The 23,110-nt window shown below is 35.1% G+C and overlaps 1 protein-coding gene across 1 annotated transcript; it reads left to right on the top strand.

Annotated features, from left to right (window-relative positions):
* Window positions 1-1,017: 1,017 nt before the first annotated feature.
* Window positions 1,018-22,341, top strand: LOC128546032 (uncharacterized). Its single transcript, XM_053541166.1, has 8 exons — window positions 1,018-1,595; window positions 4,638-5,580; window positions 7,304-7,420; window positions 7,688-7,822; window positions 8,496-8,651; window positions 9,330-9,488; window positions 14,696-14,760; window positions 15,390-22,341. Exons 2-8 carry the CDS (start codon window positions 4,767-4,769, stop codon window positions 16,671-16,673), a joined length of 2,730 nt encoding a protein of 909 aa, XP_053397141.1. The 5' UTR covers window positions 1,018-1,595; window positions 4,638-4,766; the 3' UTR covers window positions 16,674-22,341.
* The last annotated feature ends 769 nt before the right edge of the window (window positions 22,342-23,110 follow it).

Genomic DNA, 23,110 nt, shown 5'->3' with positions numbered 1-23,110 from the left:
CGTGGGTAATTTCTTTCTGCAATTTCAAAAGAATTTTGATATGATATAATTTCTTTGTAGCTATTACTTTGATGGTTATTTCAATTTTAAGCTTATTTCCGTGTACAAGAGCCTTCAGTCGGTGGCTATCTACCAATTGAGCTCTCTCTGCGAAATTTAACCCAAGTACAATTCATTGAAGTGACAGATTTTTAATTTATTTGTAAAATTCCGAGCTCTGGTGCGTTGCTCTTGTGTCAATTTCACCATGGTATGTATTTTTAGCAGGACATTCGTCAGTAATGCCAAAAGTGTTCACGTGAATATTAGTGCACATGCCCTACAGGTGAAAAATATGCTATATTGGTCAAAACTCCTAACGCGGTTACGTTGGCCGTAAGTCGGGCACTAAATCAATAATTAGCTGCAGTACCTATTCAAATGTCGGGATGTAAAATTTCTTGTAAATACATGCATTATTAACAAAATAGTAATACAGTATAAACTGACTGATTAGGAATTTTGTTGAGTGCACTGTGTCAGTCAAGACAGATAAATATATTGCTGCTATTCTTTGAAAACCTTATATGTCACGACCTGTATGAAAATGTTTATGCATGCATTTCAACAGCATTACCTTCTTTAAAATATTCGCGACAACACTACCATTTTGTAATGAGATAACTCAGAATTGTATATATATTTGATCAGTTTTTATTTCAAATTCACCCGAGAAGAATTTCAGTGAATTCCAGACTAACTTAAATGTTAGTTACGTCAGAGGTATTCCTAAAAATGCAAACTTAGATAATATATAAATGCAGCATTGTTGTTTTTAGTTGTTATTTACAAATTTTGAAATGTACTAGCTGTGAATACTTTTATAAGAATAAGTCAGTGTTCTAAACCACTAAAATTCTTAACGGTGATTTTAATGAAATAGAATAAGCGGAAAACCACACATCGCCTAACGCGACATAAAAGAAAATGTTGCAGGCTCGGTTTGATTGAGCCTGTTCATTGAGATTGACGATATTGGAAATGCAAGCTATTAAACATCTACGCCCTCTAGTAGAATTCAACATTTATACATGTTATAAGTGCCAGAATACAATTTAGAGACACCCGCAGATGTATTCCTATGGCGATGCACATGGAACCTTCGTGCATTCCATGAAAAGCGGGATATGGTCTCCAGTAAAAATTGAAGAATGTAAAAATCAGACACATTGCTTTTCCCTAAAAGTATATCAGTGATAAAATTCTATGCACATTTTTACTATAACATTCTTCCTGCATTTTTATCAACTAACTTTTATTTTATTTTCACTCACTTTATCATTTTTCAGTTCTATCCCAAACTCGGTGAAAATGAACATGTTGAAAAATTTCATCCAGACTGTGGGCGAGTAGCTTTAATGTCAGACAATAAAACACGCATTTTAAATACAAATGCATTATTTGATATCCACGAAATGCGTTAAACCTCTGGAGAGATGTATATTAAAACATAATTCATCGGATGATGTTTTATACACATTTGTACACAATAAATGCAGTGATGCACTGTTATTATGCTGGGATATTAATCGCATTAAACTGCTCTTAGGGGAAGTGTAAGTTACTTTATAATTAAATTCTTTTGTGTTTGAATGATCATAGATGTTTGTGTATAAAGAAATTTGACAAAAGTACATTTTATACGTAACAAGCGCATGTTAATATGAATACAGGTACACGGGGCTTGTATATGTCATAACGCTGTCATAAAGATTTCTGAAAAAGTGACATTAACATTAATTCAACTTAAAACATATTATTTTTATGCTCTTCAGTGTTTTAAGCCCTGGGTTGTAATGGCCGTTTCAATTTTTAATCTGTTTAGGTGGCAGGGGAGCGGTTTCGTAGTTTGGCCCCGGTCGATTTTCTGTATAAACAGGACAGGGTAGATATAAAGGCATATCTATCTTACTGGTTATTTATCATTATTAATTCTTTAATATATCTGGGGAATGAGGAACGGTTAATGATTCTACACGGTGGGTGTTTTAAAATTCCTAGCTCCGTACTTCCGGTTGAGGCTAAAACATAAACATCAGAACAAAAAGTCGACCAGACGCTCGGCTGTTATCCATCCACTTTTTTTCAAGTGAAAATTAGGGAAATAAAGTGGTGGTTGGGAGACACATTCCACACCACCTGGGTATGCATCTATGTTCGCACTATACATATATGCTACGAAATTGGATTTAAAAATACAAAATGGATGAATGGCAGAGTTCAAAGTGAGGCCCGGTTAGGCTAATTTTGGTCTATAAATTTTGGGTGATTTGGCCAATTTTCACTACATCTGGCATGGAAAGCGACAGGTGCATAGGACCGGAGGGTCGTCTTTATGTAGTCTATAGTGTCTGCAATAGTCCGTAGTAGTTTCAGAGAAAAATAAGCAAAAACGAGATTTCTATGGATATTTCAACACTGGTACCCACACGTCAATGTGGAATTCGCAAATCTGTACTCCCCTGCCACCTTAATTGTATATACAGCTTCATATGTTTTGACTATTGATTTATGTGTGTATTGTGTTACTGTTACTACACCTCCGTCTGTAATATTGCGTTTGTTACTACCACCTTGATATTGATTCTGTTACAGATTGATTATTATTAAACGCAAATCGTTAGTTATACTTATTTTTAGCCCACCATCTGATGATGGTGGGCTATTCAAATCACTCTGCGTACGTGGTCCGTCGTCCTTCCGCCCATCCTTCCGTCCGTCCGTTAACAATTTCTCGTTATCGCATCTCCTCAGAAAGTACTGGGGGGATTTTGACCAAACTTTGTCAGAATGTTGTATTGGTACCCTAGTTGTGTCCCCCTGAAAGCCAGACTGGTTCAACAATTTTTGGGTGAGTTATGGCCCTTTGCTTATTTCTATAATTTACATAGATTTATATAAGGAAAAACTTCTTGTCCAAAAACCACAGAGTCTAGGGCTTTGATATTTGGTATGTAGCATCATCAAGTGGTCCTCTACAAAGTTGATTCAAATTATTTCTCTGGGGTCAAATATGGCCCCGCCCTGGGTGTCACATGGTTTATATAGGCTTATATAGGCAAAAACTTTGAAAAACCTCTTGTCCAAAACCACAGGGCCTAGGGCTTTGATATTTTGTATGTGACATCATCTAGTGGTCTTCTACTAAGATTGTTCAAATTATTCCCCTAGAGTCAAATATGGCCCCGCCCTGGGGGTCACATGGTTTACATAGACTTATATAGGGAAAAACTTTGAAAATCTTCTTGTCAAAACCACAAAGCCTAGGGCTTTTATATTTGTAATGTAGCATCATCTAGTGGTTCTCTACCAAGTTTGTTCAAATTATCCCTCTAGGGTCAAGTATGGCACCGCCCCAGGGGACACATGGTTCATTGGTTCATATAGACTTATGTAGGGAACAACTTTTGAAATCTTCTTGTCCATAACCTTTAACATTCAAATTTGGACCACATATATAGTTTTGAGTGGCAAGATGAAGCTTGACATGAGTTGACCTTGATTTTGACCTAGTGACCTATTTCACATTTCTGTGGCTACAGCCTTCAAATTTGAACCACATGCATAGTTTCGTGCACCGAAAATTTTTTGACCTTGACATTGACCTAGTGACCTACTTCACATTTTTGAAGGTACAGGCTTCAAATTTGGACCACATGCATAGTTTTGTGTCCGAAATGAAATTTGACCTTGATTTTGACCTAGTGACCTACTTTCACATTTCTCTAGCTACAGCCTTCAAATTTGGACCACATGCATATTTTATTGCCCCGGCATCTACTGATGCGGGAGGCATATAGTGATTGTCCTGTCCGTTCGTCTGTCCGTCCGTCCGTACGAGGTTAACCAAATGGGACCGTTTCGTCTAGCATCAATACCCCTAACTAGAATGACTTGATACTAATGCAGATGTAACCTGTGACCATTCCTCATCTTCAGACATCACCTGACCTCATTTTGACCTTGACCTTGAACTTGACCTCGTTTTGGACTTAGGTTGCTTTGTATCGACAAGGATGCCACCGGGGGCATCAAGCGTTTATTGAAAGCAGCTCTTTGTTGTGTTCTGAATTGAAATTTGACATTGATTTTTACCTAGTACCTACTTTCACATTTCTCAAGCTACAGCCTCCAAATTTGAAGCACTTGCATAGTTTTGTATACCGAAATGAACTTTGACCTTGAAATTGATCTAGTTATTATTATTATTATTATTATACCAGATTTATATCTAGTGACCTACTTTCACATTTCTCAAGCTACAGCTTTCAAATTTGGACCACATGCATAGACCAAATGGACAGTGTTGTGTACCGAAATGAAATTTGACCTTGATTTTGACCTTGAGCTAGTCTTGAAATTTGGAACATTCAAAAATGGCTCAATGGTGGGGGCCAAGATCACTCTATGATCTCTTGTTTATTTTTGTGAGAGACTCGGTCTAAGATACGTGTAGCTCTTGTCGTGTTTGAGGTGCTCAGAGCTTTAAATGATGTCTTTTGCATGCGTTGACCTTAAGTGAAAATTCTAAATAATTTTGACAATATGTAGTTCAAATGAAAATGAATTATCAAAATTGCTCTTTATTCCTGTTTTAGATATCATCATTATAGTCATCAGAAGTGGACAGAAAATGCTCAATCAATACTTCCTTCCGCATGAAAGCGACATTTATCAGCAATGACTTAACCAGATAGCTTGTGATAATATTAATTCATAAAACAAACATGGGGAATTGTGCAGCTATTTCTGAATCTATAGAATGGAAATTTGTTGGAAGGGATAAAGATCTGACAAACATGAAGGAACTTCTATCCAAGAAAAAATCAGTTCTTGTTTTTGGAATGAAGAAAATTGGAAAGTCACGATTTATTGAAGAATTGTACAGACAGCTGTGCGGAAGTGAGATTTATAAATGTGTGATCAAGGATTTTGAATCTGACGACATAGAATCAGGTCATACGATATATAATTGGTTTATCGAATTCTTGACATCCATAGATGCGCATGAAGAAACAAAACGTTTCGTAAACCAATATCCATCAAAAACAATCGCATGCAATTCATGTGAAAAGTGCCAACTACCTGACAGAGACAAGTGTTCAAAACGGAACGATCTGGTAGAGAAAGCTATCAATTCCTTAATAGATACCTTAGGCAAATGTAAAAGTGAATATGTGCTTTTCTTAGATAATATCGACAAGATTATGGAAAGCCCATTAAAAGACAATTTTCTACATTTTCATCGTCAATCACTAAGATGCCCTAAATTGAGGACAGTCCTTGCATCAGCCAACAAACCGAAACAAACGACAAAAGGTTATGGATCTATTGAACTGAAACCGTTAGAAAAAGAAGCAATTCTGAAAATACTCTTCGAAACAACTGAACAAAGGGACAACGATTCAGACGACGAGGAACAGTGTAGCAAAACTGTGACATATTCAGCAGAATCCACGGTATTCAAGGAAGAAAACGAACCGTATATTGAAGCTATTGTGGGTTTATGTGAAGGGCTTCCCTTGGCGGCTATTATGTCAGGTAAGTTTTAATATTTTTCCCGAAAGTTTTGTATCTTATAAATGGTATTTTATAAGTACTATATAAGTTTAACATCATTAAAATTTGTTTGTTTTTTCTGAAAAGACATAAATAAAACAAAATTTTAGCAATTCGTACCAAAGGCATTTTGTATTACAAATGCATTTAATAATATACATTTGTAATACAAAGGCCTTTGGTACAAACGGCAAGCTGTGGGTTTTTTATGCGCCCGTTTCACCGTTATGGTAGGCGGAAACAATGGTGTCCGCTCAACAACTAATTTATATCAGAACTAAACTAAATTTATACTAAGTGTGTGTCTCTATAAAATCTAGACCAAGTTTTATAACCAGCCAGTTCGGGCCACTATCGGCAGAGTTATAGTCTTTGAATTAATGGAAATTGCCGAAATTGACAGTGTCCGCTTGATAACTAAGAATATTTTTTATACGAACCATACTTATACAGAATATATATAACTTTAAAATCAAGGCAAAGTTTCATAATCAGGCAATTCGGACCAGTATCGACAGATTTATGGTCCTTCAATTGGTCAAAGTTGTAAAGTTGAAAGAGTCTGCTCTCTAACCTGAGTTGTCACTAAACTTGGTCTCAGTCGTAATAGGTACAATATGTCTGCAAGATTCAATAACCAACTGAATACTCCCAGTCATTCTTGGGGAATGGCTCATGAATTACTAAAATTTAAGAAAATTGACAGTGTTCAAGTAATTATTTAAGCACTTCTTATCCAGTGGTTGACAACCTTAGTCAGAATGTCGGGTAATGGCATAATATCTTGGCTAAGTCTGATGACCAGCAAGGTAGTCTTAGTCGCTGTGGGGTTATGGCCCTTGAATAAGTCGAAATTCAGAAAATTGACGACTAATCTGCTCAATGAGTAGGGTATTTCAAAAGTCGAAAAAAATTGCGGTAAAGGGCGTAACTTCTGACAGTTTGGTACTTTTTTATTAAATGTTTTCATACTTAAAAAGTTATTCTCTTGAGGTTATGTGAGAAAATTTGGCTTATTTGTATTATGAATAGATAATTGAACGGAAATTATAAAGAAGATCCTAACGAAATATTGAATAATAAGAAATAATAGAAGACTCGGTATGTTTGAGTCTGTCCACGAGAGGTAATGTGTAATACACTTCAAGCGGAACTTGTGTTATATACAGACTGAAATGTCTTTCATGATCCCAAACCCAGTTTTCAACATAAATGTATAGCAGTCATGTAAACATGAGTTTACACCAGTGATTATGGAATTGTTCTCTGTTTTACTTAATAAAAATGATATTAGTTGGAGTAAATTGTTTCATGTTATCTTTGGAAAAAAGATTTTCCTTTAAATTCCAATGTGCGTCCATGCCTGTGTTGGTACTATTACGTTTTCCTGATTGTTGTTGGTTCAGAACACCCATAAATTTACATCGATTTCTTCCATGTAAGGTTTACATTCAGCTTGCTTGAGGAAGACTCTCGAAGTTTGTTTGCCATACCTGAAAAAGTACCTGAACAGTCTACCTCTACTAGTAAAAGAGCTGTAAATTCACCTAATGGCATGTATTATTTCGGTGATCGAACGTTTGTTAAGACGCCATTTTCAGTGCTTCCAAATAATGAAATCGTACTTTTTATGAAGTTAAACCCTTTGTAATTTAATTTAATAAAACAAGCTTACGAGTACACTAAATCATTTTCCAAATTTCAGGTATGTTGTTGACCGAGGATGATTGCTTACTGACACCTGCGAACCTTGTAGAAATTCTAATTTGCATGCGACTAACGAGTCTCAGCCCAGACAACTGTCCGCCAGATGATCGCTTGGGTAAGCATTTACAGAAATGAATGATCAATAATGTTTCCACCTATTAATTTAGTGCTAGTAAGGAATTTTTAAAAACGAAATACGTTTATAACAAACATATAATTCGAAGTTCCAATGTTTAATCCTGTTTTATAACGTACTGTGTCATACTTCCTTCCACTATCAAATGAGGGAAAGACGATATATGACCTGTAAATGCGTCGGTATTAAGCCCTTACGTTCAGGATCTAACACTTGCGTTAACTTAAAGATTATTTTTCCGCACAGAAATCTACAAAAATCCAATGGAAGAGGTAAAGGGGGTTGCAACATTTTTCAACTGCCTGAATGAAAATATGACTGGCACCGAGTTTAGTATTGACAAAGCAGTAACCGTTGCAACTGATGCATCAGGGAATATCGGTAAGTTAAGTATTTGAGAATATTGTAGACAGGTTGTCATAAATATACAATAAATGTGTATTTAAAGTTTTAAACCCAAATGAACATTTCTTTTCCTTCATTATTTATTTTACACAAGAATCTTATTCAAAATATAGACCTCCAGGTAAGATAATCAAATAGTGCAGTGAATCGGTTAGGATGTACTTACGTGAAATTGAATAAACGCAATTTATGCTGAAAGAAAAGTTTCAAAACATGTGAAATATTTGATGCGAAGGATATCTATTGATTTGTTAATGTAATATATCATTGTATTTCTTAACATGGAATATTGTATACTTAATTCATTTAACTCATGTGATATAAGAAAAATCTTTAAAATCTTCTTGTCTAAAACGTCAATGCCTAAAGCTTAAATATTAGGAAATTATCATTGTTCAAATCATTCCACTATGGTCAGCACTTGCACAGCCCTGGGATTCACTTGTTTGCAGCCACCAACTCCAACGCAGACTCTGACGAAAGGATGAGAAAATAGTTCATCTAAGTTGAAAACTTTTTACATTTAATTTTTACACACAAAGTTATATTTGACAGTCCTGGTCAAAATTATGGGTTGTCGTTGAATAAAGTAACAAATAAACACCCGTGGTAACAATAGCCGCGTCGATTTATATTCCTACAATTTCAGAAACAGAAGCTATGGTGAAACACAATATTTTGAAGAAAGCTTTGGATAGGTCTATCCTGTCTATAAAATCAATGTCAGGGGAGCAGCAGCTGAACTGGCATGGTATATTCCGGGAATGTCAGGCAGCACTAAAAGCTATAGACAGTATACCTTCTGGTAGGTAAAAACGCAGTATATATCACGCAATGATTTTTTTTGAACATTTAATTGATTTAATTAAATTAAATTTAAGTAAAAACAAATGCTAAAAGTTTGATGTAGTTCACAGAAATCATGAAATAGTTTTGACACACTGATGGACTGTAAGTTATGCTAAAATGGTTCAACATATACAGTATCATCATAGTTAAGAAAATGTCAAACACTTCTGTCTGAACGGGTTTAGTTGTGATTTGTATAGAACCACGAATATTGGAAGTGTAAACAGACCTTTTCCGCATGTACACAGACCTTATGTACACCGCCGTATGAATACATGCATTACCACTACCGTCCATGAATAGGCTCAATCAGACTGAGCCTGCAACTTTTGTCATTTATGTCTTGTTGGGCGACCTGTTGTTTTCACTACTTAAAAAGTCACTTTCTCTAGTAAGAAGATACCAAACTGAAATTAGACATCATTTTAGATTGGACAGCCTTCGGAATTGAACGGATGTAGAATCTCTTAATTTGAAGTCTTCGGGGTTCTGAAACTAATAAAAGTTTAAAAATGTGCATAATCCAACCAATCGAAAGAGATTTCAGCTTCCTGTTTCCTATTTCTAGGATTATTTTGGTCAAAGTTTTATAATGCGACACAAATAACATAACTATGCTTTTATTCATTAACAGGCAATGACACTGCCTCTGTGAAAGACATGGTTTTGAAATTCATGAAAGAAAACGTTGTTAAAGCTGGACTAGAGTTTGGTGAGGAAATACTGAGCAAACCAAAATCTCTAGAGCTTGCCATCAGAAGTCTCTCTTGCAAGGAGAAATCTCCACCACCAAGTAATCATACTTTTATATTTTGAGAGTATAAAAAAGGGAAAGCGATGTGAGACTGAAAAAAGAAAAACAGTAGAAAGTATTGAGCAGATATAATATTCATATTGGTTGTAAAGACCAAGATGTTAACATGTTAGTTATTGATCAGGTTTTATTTAACAGATATATCGCGGTTGAGAGGTACTTTTATCTCTCTACGTATATATTGCTTCTTTATGCAGTTTAGCATATGTTTATATGTTTAATTTTGTTTGTGTATTTGTTGGGTCTAACGTCACACTGACTATTAGGTCAAATGGCGACCTTCCAGCTGTTGACCAGGTGTCCGTCCTAACAATTATTATTTCATCACATTCGAAATTGAACAAGACTTTCCGTTAAGCCCCAGTCACAATGTCAGATAATAAGGGTTGGACATACAGCTACGTTTTTTGGTCACCAGAGCACAAAGTGCTCAAGGTGAGCTATTGTGACCGGTCATTGTCCGGCGTCCGTCGGCGTCCGTCGGCGTCCGTCGTCCATCGTCCGTCAACATTTGCCTTGTGAACACTCTAGAGGCCACATTTGTGACCCAATCTTTATGAAATTTGGTCAGAATGTTAGTCTTGATAAGCTCTAGTTCAAGTTCGAAACTGGGTCATGTGGGGTCAAAAACTAGGTCAGTTGGTCAGATCAAAGGAAAAGCTTGTGAACACTCTAGAGACACATTTGTGACCCAATCTTTATGACACGTGGTCAGTAAATCAGATCAAAGGAATAGAATGTGAACACTCTAGAGACCACATTTGTGCCCCAATCTTTATGACACTTGATCAGAATATTAGTCTTGATAATCTGTACATCAAGTTTGAATCTGGGTCATGTTGGGTCAGAAACTAGGTCAGTAGGTCAGATCATTGGAAAAGCTTGTGAACACTCTAGAGACCACATTTGTGACCCAACCTTTTTGAAACTTGGTCAGATGTTAGTCTTGATGATCTCTAGGTCAAGTTCGAAACTGGGTCATGTGGAGTCAAACACTAGGTCAGTAGGTCAGATCAAAGGAAAAGCTTATGAACACTCTAGAGACCACATTTGTGACCCAATCTTTATGAAACTTGGTCAGAATATTAGTCGTGATGATCTCTAGGTCAAGTTTGAAACTGGGTCATGTGGAGTCAAAAACTAGGTCAGTAGGTCAGTTCAAAGGAAAAGCTTGTGAACACTCTAGAGACCACATTCTTAGCCAAATCTTTTTGAAACTTGGTCAGAATGTAAGTCTTGATGATCGCTAGGTCAAATTCGAAACTGGATCATATGGGATCAAAAACTAGGTCAGTAAATCAGATCAAAGGAATAGCTTGTGAACACTCAAGAGACCATATTTGTGCCCCAATCTTTATAAAACTTGATCAGAATATTAGTCTTGATGATCTCTAGGTCAAGTTTGAATCTGGGTTACGTTGGGTCAAAAACTAGGTCAGTAGGTCAGATCATTGGAAAAGCTTGTGAACACTCTAGAGACCACATTTGTGACCCAATCTTTATAAAACTTGATCAGAATATTAGTCTTGATGATCTCTAGGTCAAGTTTGAAACTGGGTCATGTTGGATTAAAAACTAGGTCACCTGGTCAAATCAAAGGAAAAGCTTGTCAACACTCTAGAGGCCACAGTTGTGACTCAATATTTATGAAACTTTGTCAGAAAATTTGACTTGATGATTTCTAGGTCAAGTTTGAATCTGGGTCATATGGGGTCAAAAACTAGGTCGGCTGGTCAAATCAAAGGAAAAGCCTGTGAACACTTTAGAGGCAACATTTGTGACTCAATCTTTATGAAACTGGGTCAGAATGTTTTTCATTTCGAGGTCAAGTTTGAATCTGGGTCATGTGGGGTTAAAAACTAGGTCACTAGGCCAGATCAAAGGAAAATCTTTTCAACACACTAGAGACCATAATTTAAGTTTGAAACTCATGAGAATTAGTCAGAATGTTTGTTTTGATAATCTATAGGTCAAGTTCGAATCTGGGTCGTGATGTGGTGTCAAAAACTAGGTCACCCGGTCAAGTCAAAGGAAAAGCTTGTGAACACTCTAGAGGCCACAGTTGTAACCAAATCTTTATGAAATTTAGTCAGAATGTTTGTCTTGATGATATTTAGGTCAAGTTCAACTCTTGGTTATGTGGGGTCAAAACCTAGGTCAGTAGGCCAGATCAACTCTGGTGAGCGATATATAGGGTTATCATGACCCTCTTGTTAAAACGTAGAAAGACTATTATCTAGACTTTAATACGTCATTACTATCTACATCACTCAAGGACTACAATGGAAATAAGAGATGATTTCTATCACATTTTTAGCTCACCTGAGCAATGCTCAGTTGAGTTATTGTGGTCGCTCAATGTCCGTCGTCCGTCGTCTGTCAACATTAAGCTTGTTTATGCGATAGAGGCTGTATTTTACATTGATCTTCAACAAATTTTGTCAGAATGATTGCCTTGATAACATCTATGCCAAGTTCGAATATGGATTATCTGGGATCAGAAAGTAGGTTACTAGTCAAATCCAAAAAAAGCCTTGTGTATGCGATTGAAGCTGTAGTTTTCAATTGATCTTCATGAATTTTAGTCAGAATGATTGCTTGATGAAATCTGGTCAGATTCGAATATGGCTCATCTGGATTGAAAAACTAGGTCACTAGGTAAAATCAAAGAAAAACCTTGTATATGCAATAGGGACTGCATTTTACACCGTACCTTTATGAAATTTGGTCAGAATGATTGCCTTGATTAAAACTAGTTAAGATAGAATATAGGTCATCTGAGATTAAAAACTTGGTCTCTAGATCAAATCAAAGAAAAACCTTTAGTACGCACTAGGGGCTACATTTTACACTGGATATTCATAAAATGTGATCAGAATGATTGCCTTGATGAAATTTAGATCAAGTTCGAATATGGTCAAAAACCAGATCACTAGGACAAATCAAAGAAAAACATGCATATGCGATATTATGCTGTATTTTTCAATTGAGGTTCATGAAATTTGGTCAGAATAATTGCCTTGATTAAATCTAGGTCAAGTTCGAATATAGGTCATCATGGATCAAAAAATAGGTCACTAGGTCAAATCAAAGAATAATCTTGTGTAAGCAACAGCGACTGCATTTGACACCCGATCTTCATGTTTGATCAGAATATTTGTCTGGATGCAATCTAGGTCATGTTTGAATATGGGTCACTTAGGGTCAGTAACTAAGTCACGTGGTCAAAGCAGAGCAAAACCTTTTGTACGCAATAGGGGCTGGATTTTACACTAGATATACATACAATTTAGTCAGAATGGCTGCCTTGATTAAATCTAGGTCAAGTTTGAATATTGGTAATCTGTGGTCAAAAACTAGGTGGCAAGGTCGAATCAAAGAAAAAAAATTGTGTATGCAACAGTGACTGTGTTTAACAATGGATCTTCATGATATTTGATCACAATGTTTGTCTTGATGACTTCTAGGTCAGGTTTGAACCTGGGTCATGCTGGGTCAAAAACTAGGTCATCCAGTCAAATAAAATGTTTGATAACATTTTAAAGGCCATGTTTATGGCCATATCATCATGAAATTTGGTCAAAATGTTTGTATCGATGTTTAAAGTCTTTTTTAATTTCGAATGTGGGTAACATGGTGCCAAAAACAAGGCCACTAGGTCAAATCAAAGGAAAAGCTTGTATACTATCCAGAGGTCACGTTTTTGCTCAATTCTACCTGAAACTTTGTCAGAATGTGTGTTTATGGAATCTTGGACAAGTACGAGGTCACTAGGTCAAATTAAAGAAATACTTGTTTATCTTCGAGATTTTTGGCCAAATCTTAATAAAAATTGGTTAGAATATTCATTTCAATAAAATCACGAGGTCAAACATGTTTACACTGTTATGTTGTGTTTCTCAGGTGAGCGACCTAGGACCATCGTGTCTCTCTTGTTGTGTAATCCTTTGTGTTATAATGTATATGACATGGCTTTTGTTTAAACAATATTTTATTCATATATATACATTTACAACATGAAACGCTACATGATTAGAGTATGAAGGATTTAGTAGAAAGCCAAGCTTGTTTGAAACTCTTGTTTATTGTTATCTGTATGTTGTTACTATTACTAGGTCTTAGTTCACGTGTTATTTAGATTTGGTAGGTATGGCTTGGTGTAACTGAATATTAGTACGTTTTACTTCGTTTTTTTTACTTTACACGGTAACCCCTAGTTAAAACGTATTGAATCGTAGAATAACGTAGCGAATCCTGTCAGACATGCTCAAACGTAAATATTTTTAGTCAAAGCGTAGTACTGAGCCGCAACGGCAACGGCATTGCGTAAGGATGGGAAACGTTGCAATACATAACCCGCAATACATGCCAGTGTGACTAAGGGGTTTAGACAGCTGTGTGACATCCTCGTGTAATAATTCTTAACCCTCAAGCGAGGTTTTGAACCCACGGCTTTGGGGGGGAAACATATCTTTAAAGCTTTACTATAGTAAAAAAAAGCGGGGGAGGGAGCCATCTGCTCGCGTAATGGTGGTTTTGAACACTAATTTTTCACTTGGCACGGCCACAGAGGTCTGAATTAAAGCTGGTGTATGGTATAAACAATAGGAGAGGAGGTTGTATTTGGTGAAGTGAAACTCAAATTTAATATGAGTAGTATTTCAATGTCAAAGCAATGAGATTTTGATGTGATTTTACAGTAAGCAACTGTGATAAGAGAAATCCGTCCGTCTTAGAAGATACATGATCCCTACTCTTCTCTTTATTTCATATCAGTTTTACTGTTTTAAATTAGGTAATGGTTTGTTCTCTGAAGTGGGTCTAGCTATATTTGGTAGCTCTTTAAGAATGCCAGTTTTACATAAAATATATAGGGAATAATACTATTTAGGAGTGTGTCACCTTAAATGATACTTAACGGTGTTGGAAAATACCAGAAAGCCTGTTAAAATTGCCATAAAAATATAACGACATGGCGTATGTAAGGAAGGACAGCCGAATGTTTTGATCTTTAAAATGTTCCCTCTTTCCTCTTTGAATTCAATGCAATTCACATGTAATTTGGAATATAATCAATGTTTAATGGAACATCGAAGGAAAAGCATAAGAACTGTTTATACTCTGTCATAGTTTTCAAAGAAGTTATAATTGTTAGTTTTCATAAATGATTTAACTGCTATTTTCAGTACAAGTGGAAGACGATGAGAAGATAAAAATGTCTATACTTAAGGAACATCATTTGGCTAGCCAGGTACATATATTAAATAGCTCAGCACATTTTAATACTATGCATTGTCTGGTATATTTTAAGGATAACATTTGTCTGACACGGTCATTTGCCGTGTTACAATTTAATTGCCCGAAGTATGTTAAAAATATAACTTTTTCAACGATAATTCTTTTGTAGTTTTGCGATGTTCAATTTATTAATTTCTACAATAAATGTGTTTACTATATCAGAGGCTACATGTAATAATATGTGATATTAAATGGTTTTCTGTAAGTGTATACTTAAACTCTACATTTCAGGGCCGTTTGTTTTAAATATCGGTAGAAAAAGCAATATATACACTTTGTATTTAAACGGTCTTTTTTTTTCAAGAAAAACAAAAGATACAATGAAGTCCCTCTACCTAGAATATCCGTACCAGATTTTTTAAATAGTATTTTGTCTTTTCTTTTAGCCAGTTTGAACTCTCTTCCTCAAAACTATTGAAGTACTTAGAGCTTTTCACAAAATTGCCCATAACGTGAAAGTATGTTATGCTATAATATCTATGATTGGAAGTGTAATGGAGATTTTTGTACGTATTAATAAGATTCAAATAGTGCTTTTTTGTAACAGAAGTAGATGATTAATTTATTTTTAACTTTTAACAGAAGGTTGGCACAAGTGAGTTTGAGACAGAACAGCTATCACTTATGAAGGAGCATAAAAGGGTAGAACATCACAAATCTGTGGAAAACAGTCCGCCTAACGACTCCCGAAAAAACAAGAAACTGGCCACTCGGTACTCAGTTTCTGAGGGTAGTGATAGCAGTGATTCCGATAGTGTGAATTTACAATTCACAAATATTGACCTTAGACAAACAGAGGGTTCGATGATGAATGATGTTAACGGGATTACAAACGGGCTGCACTCCAGAAGTCCACCTCCATACACAAGTCAACCAGGACCCTTGGAGACAACAGCACCCTGTCATAACCAGAATGGTGGAAACGGAAATCAATTTCGACCTATTAACACTCAGTTTGCAGTGAACTCTGTAGGAGAGCCTCCGCCTGGATACGCTTTAACTGACCCAATCCGTTCTGTTCAAGGTTTTGCCCCAGAAACGAGACGACAACACGCTGATAACGATTTGCCACACATGCACTCTGATTCAGTTAACATGTATGACATTCGATCGCGTTCCTTGCCATCAGTCAACAGCCCATCGTATAATTTCCAAGTCAAACAACAAAATACTCGAGAAAACTCTTATCAGGTGAGCTATAATGACAATCCAAATTTACATCGAGCAGTATCAGATCCAACTTTTAATCGTCCCGTGAACAATGCAGCTAGGCAGCTAGTGGATTCTCCGAGGAGAGAAGTGGACACATCAGTAAGCGACTCTTTGACAGGTCCGCCAGCAATGAATTACATTCCACCGAATATTCAGGTCCGTAAAATGGTTCACAGTCATCAGGCGGATGGGCATCATGCCACTCAACATCGGCGTGTACACCCAAACACAGATATGAGTAGGCAAGCTTCAGGTCTCCGGATAGCTGAACAGAAGGTGCCCATTACAGACACGCATGTGGACCATACATCCGTCCAATCAGCTTTTTCTTCACAAGGACCAGCAGACATTTCATATAAGCAGTCGCTCAATGACGATCTCCATGTCGATCAGGAAAATTTCAACCAGGTCTCGCATATTACATCATTTCAATCCAACGGTTCATATAACCAAGTTACACATTTTGGAGAGTCGTCACAATGGCAGGTGCAATCATTTGGAAATAAGTTATCAGTAACCAGCATCAAAAATGAAACAAAGAGACGATCTCCAACGGCCATAGTCAGTCCTATGCCTAAGCGCCGATCTCCGCCTAATGTCAACAAACCGTTACAGAACGAACCAGGGATCCCAACTGTGACGCCGTCTGAATGATCTAATAAGGTTTAGACAAAATATTAAAGGAAGACACAATAGATAGAAAAATAGTTTGAAAGAAAATAGATACAATCGTGCTGTGTCTAACATAGAAAGGACGATGTGAGTGGTTAACACTATGTAACTGAAAACGTCTCAAGGTAAACAAAATGTATTCCAGCAAGATACTGAAAGATGTTTAAATGTGCAAAAAATAGTAAACGTCGAACTCTAGTCAGTAGATGGAGGAGTACATTCTCATAACAATATCGATGCACTTTGAAATAGATGTGCATGTATATTTGTATAAAATATGGCAGCTACTGTTAAATTAGAATTTACTCACTGCCGTAATATTATTATGTATATATTATTGTCGCTAAATGTATAGTTTTAGAAATGCAGTAAAATCTTGTATTAATTAATTGTAACACGGCGAAGAGGTTATACGTCTCGCATAGTTATCTTGCGATGCTGTCGTCACGGTGATTTATTGTGTGGAATATGCATAGCTGATTCAGAGTGTTTAAGTTAATAAAACCACGTTTCTGTCATGTTGTGTTTTAATTTGGATACGTCAGTGGATCAAATACGGTCTTGCTAGGTTGAGATGACGTCGCCGTTGTCATGTTTTATTTTATATAACGTTAGAATTCATGACAATTTAGGAATCGTGAGTCTTCCATGATAACTTGCCATAACTAACTTGTGAAAAACTTTACCACCATAATATTTGCAGTCAGGGTTTGCATTGCTACATATACAGTTTTCTTAATTTGTTTTATTTACTCATTCGTGGTTTACCTCAAAACGAATCTCATCTGTAAATAGTATTTAAATCTATATGCAAATCTTGCTTAAATTTCACACACTGATTTTTAACGTTTTCAAACTAGATATTATTAGTATGAATGCGTCTCATTGTTACATTTTTCCGAAGTCTTGAATAACTTTTGCAGTTGATTATCAGAAATTACAGGAAATCTTGCAGATCAGGCATTTATTCAATTTTAGAATATCAAGTAGATATTGCCAAGATTTATGCCATTTTTGTATGTACCATAAAAAGGCACTTATTTGTACATAACTGTGTCATTGTAAATATATTTCTGTTCCAATATTTTTAACATTATGTTAATGGTTACAATTAAAATTCTATAGGTGATGTGATGTTATGCTAATGAACATGTCAACTAAGTAGGAATACAATATACAGCCATAAACATACATGACAAGGATCCAGTAGGAATTTCTAAGCCACTAGTTCATTGAAATATAACGATAATATTTGTCCCTGTGAGAAACATCAGCACTACATCATTGTCATTAACCAGAGAAAAATAAACTGTCTAGGAATTCTGAATTATGCATTTAATTTACATGTCTCAAAAATATGTTTGTAATTGTAATTGAAGTAACTTTCATAGAACTAGCTAAAAACGTCATGATGTTTCACGTGAAGTTGTACGTCAAGTAAAAGTTGTCCACACCATTGAAAGACATGCTTCTTTTGTTTGTTTTACGTCCTAAAACTAACATCAAATTATATACTTCAGCTACGGATACCCGAGACCCTAATATTATACATGGTGTCCATTCGCAGATTTTCTTCATACGTTGAGCTTACGTTTATTATACAGCATAGTGTACGTGTATCTTAATGCCATGGTAATAAACTGGTCACATGGGTTGATAAGATAAAAAGAAATCGTTAAGTTATATATATATTTATATATGTTTATATATGAAAGTGTAACTTTTCAATTGTGTTTTTTGTTATTATAATTCTTAAATAGATACATCTTGCCGAATAGTTCGTGTAGAACATTATCTCTTTTCATACCATGAATTATTATAACAATGTTTACTTGCATTCTCATGACACAAATAACTGCGATTGCAAAGGTAACCGTTTTTTTTTTTACATTTCTTTCTTGCCATTTTTTAAAATCCGGTTTGAAAATATTTATTATGTATTTTAGTGTTCCTGTTGTACTGTAGAAACACTTTACAACTTTGAGTTTTGTTCTTATGGCATTTTATAAAATCTGACAGTTTATAAATATTTCGTAGAAAGGTGCTTTTACTTAAATTACTTGTATTACAGCTAATTAATTTACTTCAGTTACTTTAGTTGAGTTAGTAATTACTTTTGCTTTAATTATAAAATTTCTGTATTATAAAATAAACTTGGTTGTACATTTTCCAAAGTATTTTATTGTTTTTAATGTAATCAGATGAGTTTGTAGAATTGATTAATTGGCATAAAGTGTATCATTATTAGTAATGCGATATTATGTATGATACATAGCAGTGTTTTTTAGGAATAATATGATGAATGGTTCGATTTATCATTTTATGAGAAAGAAATACAAGAAAAGCTGGCAATCTGTATCCTAGTTACAGTGAAATCCTAAGGAATTCATATTACAGATAGAGAATATAAACATGCCTTTTTGCACAATTGTTTGTTTTGAAGGCAAACTATTTTTGGATAGGTTTTGAATCTTTCTTGAAAAGTAAAAATTAACTTTGTTACAGTTTGTGACTTAAAATATATATAAATTGTTTTGTCGACATTATACAGTACCGTATTCAAAGAGGAAAATGCTCTAAACTATATCCGATACAAGCATGTTTTTGCAAGTTATCAATATATCTTTGGATTTATAAGCATTAAATGTGTGTATATTTGTGCTGATGAGTTCAAAACAATATGTTTAGGGTTGTATTGTTTTTTTTTTGACAAGGCATACAACACAAATCTATACAACGCATTTTTTTCAACGATTGAAGTCGTAGTCTTAGCAACTTTTAAAGCAGATTTGCCTGTTTGAAAATTCTTCCATCGTATTAAAAGCATAACTGTGTAACTTCATGATATTTTTGAAAAGTGGTGCCATATGTGTATATATTCTTTTTTTCCTTAATATATGTAAAGAAGTAGATATGCTTTAGATGTTTATTGCTATGGTGCACATTGTGTAGGTAAACATTGTTTTACCAGTTGTTAAGCAATTGAGTAGGAGTTAGATGTACGAGGAGGTCATATTTCCGAATTATGAAATGTAGAATTCGGAAAGTGTTTTCTTCCTCGCTTGGTGCTCAGCATTAAGAGGGTAGTTCTAGGACTGATCAGCCCGGTGTCAGTGGTGCCAATGTGACTGGGTGGGGTATCATGTCCCGTATCTGTGGCTTCATATTCCAGTGAGGCAGCACTCTTCAAATTTGTTGAAAAAGACGCTTAGCCCGAACACGCACACACTTATGCACTGGGAGAAGGGAGACAGAGAGAATTTTATAGCTGCCAAAAAATATTTGTTGAAGGTAGACAAAGACATATACTCGACATACAAATTGTAATCACTTTTGGATAAAAGGGTTATATGAAGCAACGATTTGTGTTGTTAATAGATCTCAATCATAAGTACAAGTTTCGACATATACTTAGTTGAAATGTATTTTTTTGTGTATTTTGGACCAGAACAAGACATTTCAAACAGGAGGGCAAAATGACAGTATTTATTTTTTTTATACAAAACTCTTGCTATTTGACACGTGCGTCTGTCAGTCCGTCCGTCCGTCATATTTAGTGTCCGGAGTATAGCTTTAAAACCATTCAATATACCGACTTCAACCTTTACATATAGGTAGGTGGTGATTAGACGATGCGAAGAATAACCCAGGTCGGTAGGTCAGAGGTCAAAATCACAAAGTGAGCTGAAAGGTGAAATCTGACGTCAGATTTGAGTCCAGACAATTATATTTCAAAAGCACTCAACCCTCAACCCCAACAATTACCACATTACCTCCATCCCCACAACATGCTCACATACAACAAATTTACTACATTGTGCTGAATGATCAAATAAGCTGTAAGCTGGCATGGATATATAGCTATATCCCAACTTTGTGGAGCGCCTGTTATAGGTTGTGTAATTATCTCTTATAAAAAAGTTTTCTGAAGGAGTCAACATACAACTGTTTCTGCATAAACATTGTTGACGTTATACGTTGCACCTGATGCAGTATGAGAAAGGTGTAGTGAAACTTTTCGATCTGTATATGTCAAGCAAGCAAACAAAAAAAACGAAATAAATGATGTGTTTGATTTAACTGTCGAATATTGTGAAGGAAATAATTACATTGATGAGAGGAGGAAATTGTATTATATACAGGATGAAAATTGTTTCATTTCGTCTAGAGAGCAACCATAGCCTAAAATATATACTCTTTTGTCGATATACGATATGTTGACTCCTTCAAAACAGTGGAAATTATTTCATGTAAAATATGACGTGGATTCAATATTGTATTAGTTCTTTTTACATGTATAACATATGTTTAAGCAACTTGTATATAGATATGAAATATTGACATATGCTTGTGTATATATAGTGGGGAGATAATTAATATTTTTTTTATTTCATAAAGTAACATGTGTTCACTTATTATATTGCTAAAGGTTTATTATATGGTTCAGCATGAAGAGTTCCTTTTTGTCTAAACACGTGACAGACGTCTAAAGTCAGTTATGTCAGTATTCAGGTCTTTAATTTAAAACCACATTTTGCCAGTTTGAAATGGTGCAGTATATTTGTTATAACGTTTAGTATGTGCATATTTTCATGATGTATGGTCCAGGTATTGACGGCATTTTACATACTTTACTATCATTTCCTTTGTCAGTCATTTCGTAGCTATTACCAAAGTCAGTGCAGCATTACCTTTAGTTTGATAGAATACTTGATGATGTCCATGTTTTAATTTCAAAACAGAGTAGACTGTGGATATACATTGTTTCTACGCAAATGGTACACTCTAAATAGGCATTTATGCTTCTAGAAATCATCTAGGGATATGGATAACATTCGACTTCTTTTGTATTATGCTGCACTCAGTGTTTCAGACCTTTTCATCATTTTACACAAGAAAAATGCAATATTTTACAATAGTTCATTTCGTTTTTTTTAAAAGATCTCAATCTGTGTGTATTTCGTAAATTATGAAAGATCTCAATTCAACTGAAACGTCTAGACATATTTATGGTAAAAGTTGCATCAAATTGTTTAGTTGCAGGGTACTGTTTATACATTTGTTTTGAGGATTACAAAACTAGCTATATACATATAATAATTTACTCGGACAAAATAGTTCCTTTATAGCTTCTTCTATTATACCAATATAAAAGTTTTTAAACAAGTAATCAAGTCAAAGAATGAATTGGACATTCATTGTATGTCCCCTTCTTGTTCGAACTAGAGACTTGCATCTTATCGGTCAGTCTACCACATTCTTGTTCGGTCAATAACCCGCAATGTTGCAAGTTTCAGATTCCAAGGTTAAAGGTCAAAGACATTTTCATCTCTGGCCTTTTCTTTTTATGCATGTATTGATATTGAGATAATTGTGTATATAAAGTCGAGTGTTACATGCAAGATCCAGACAATTAGCTAAAAGGTTATTTACCACGAGAACATCTCATATCCATGAATATATATTCTCACACAGTAACCCATAACAATATAATAATATATTTGTATTGTTTGTATTGTTTGGCAAATGTTTCTTGGTTGTATTCTTTTCTATTTTGATTACATTGTATCATTATGTAAAAAGAAAATTAAGGTCGGTCATTCCATTTGTTGTACATATGTTGTAGTGTGAATAAATGCGGAATATTTCATTTATTTTGTTGTTGTTCGTTTTGCCGCACATACTCGCAGTTATGGTCATGTAGCATCTTCCAGCTTAAATGTCTCTGCCACGGTTAATCATTCCTTTCAAACCAACTGAATGTCATCCTCACATGAACGTTTGCTGTACACATAATATGTAGCTGGACCTAAGTTATGTGAAACTATATTATCAATTATTTTGCGACCATGTAACCCGACTTTACATGGACTTTCACCCAAAGGTTTTGGAAAAATGATCTTTTACTTTACAACATTTATGTTAACGCGAAATAAACATTTTTGAATGCATAAGAGGTATTGAGTTTTCCATTTTTGTCTATTTTCACTACTTAAGTCGTAGTATGATGTAGAATATTCTATCAGCAATCAAAACACGAATTTGAATGTGTAATTCTAAAATGTACGTGCTTTCTGATAGTCCTCAACGGTTGTTTTAGAAAGTTAACTGAAAAGCAAATAGAAGATATTTTTGTTGCCTCAAGTATTAACGCTTCCAGTTTTTGCCAGGCATATTTTTAGCATGTAAACACCTTCTACAATAAACGTATGTTTTGAAACGTACCTCACGTCTTCTTTTTTTTCATTTACCCAGTCAAACATCCTTTATAATTAAACAGTCAAATAAGGCATTACAATCGAATGTATTCAGGAATTAGTGTTTCTCCGTAATATTTCTATTTGTCTCATTTTTATTTTGTGCTTTTTCCCTCTCCACATGATGTCAACGTTGTTCATCTTGTTACTTTTTTCCAGTTC

Source organism: Mercenaria mercenaria, chromosome 4, assembly GCF_021730395.1.
Source record: "Mercenaria mercenaria strain notata chromosome 4, MADL_Memer_1, whole genome shotgun sequence".
Lineage (NCBI taxonomy): Eukaryota > Metazoa > Mollusca > Bivalvia > Venerida > Veneridae > Mercenaria > Mercenaria mercenaria.
The sequence above is the reverse complement of the archived record's forward strand: the minus strand, read 5'-3'. Positions and strand labels throughout refer to the sequence as shown.

Bases quoted from the DNA above. Each gene is read 5' to 3' on its own strand.
- LOC128546032 (XM_053541166.1), top strand. From the start codon at position 4,767: ATGGGGAATTGTGCAGCTATTTCTGAATCTATAGAATGGAAATTTGTT. The intron at 8,652-9,329 runs GTAGGTAAAAAC...ATTCATTAACAG, and splicing joins TATAGACAGTATACCTTCTG to GCAATGACACTGCCTCTGTG. The intron at 9,489-14,695 runs GTAATCATACTT...TGCTATTTTCAG, and splicing joins GGAGAAATCTCCACCACCAA to TACAAGTGGAAGACGATGAG.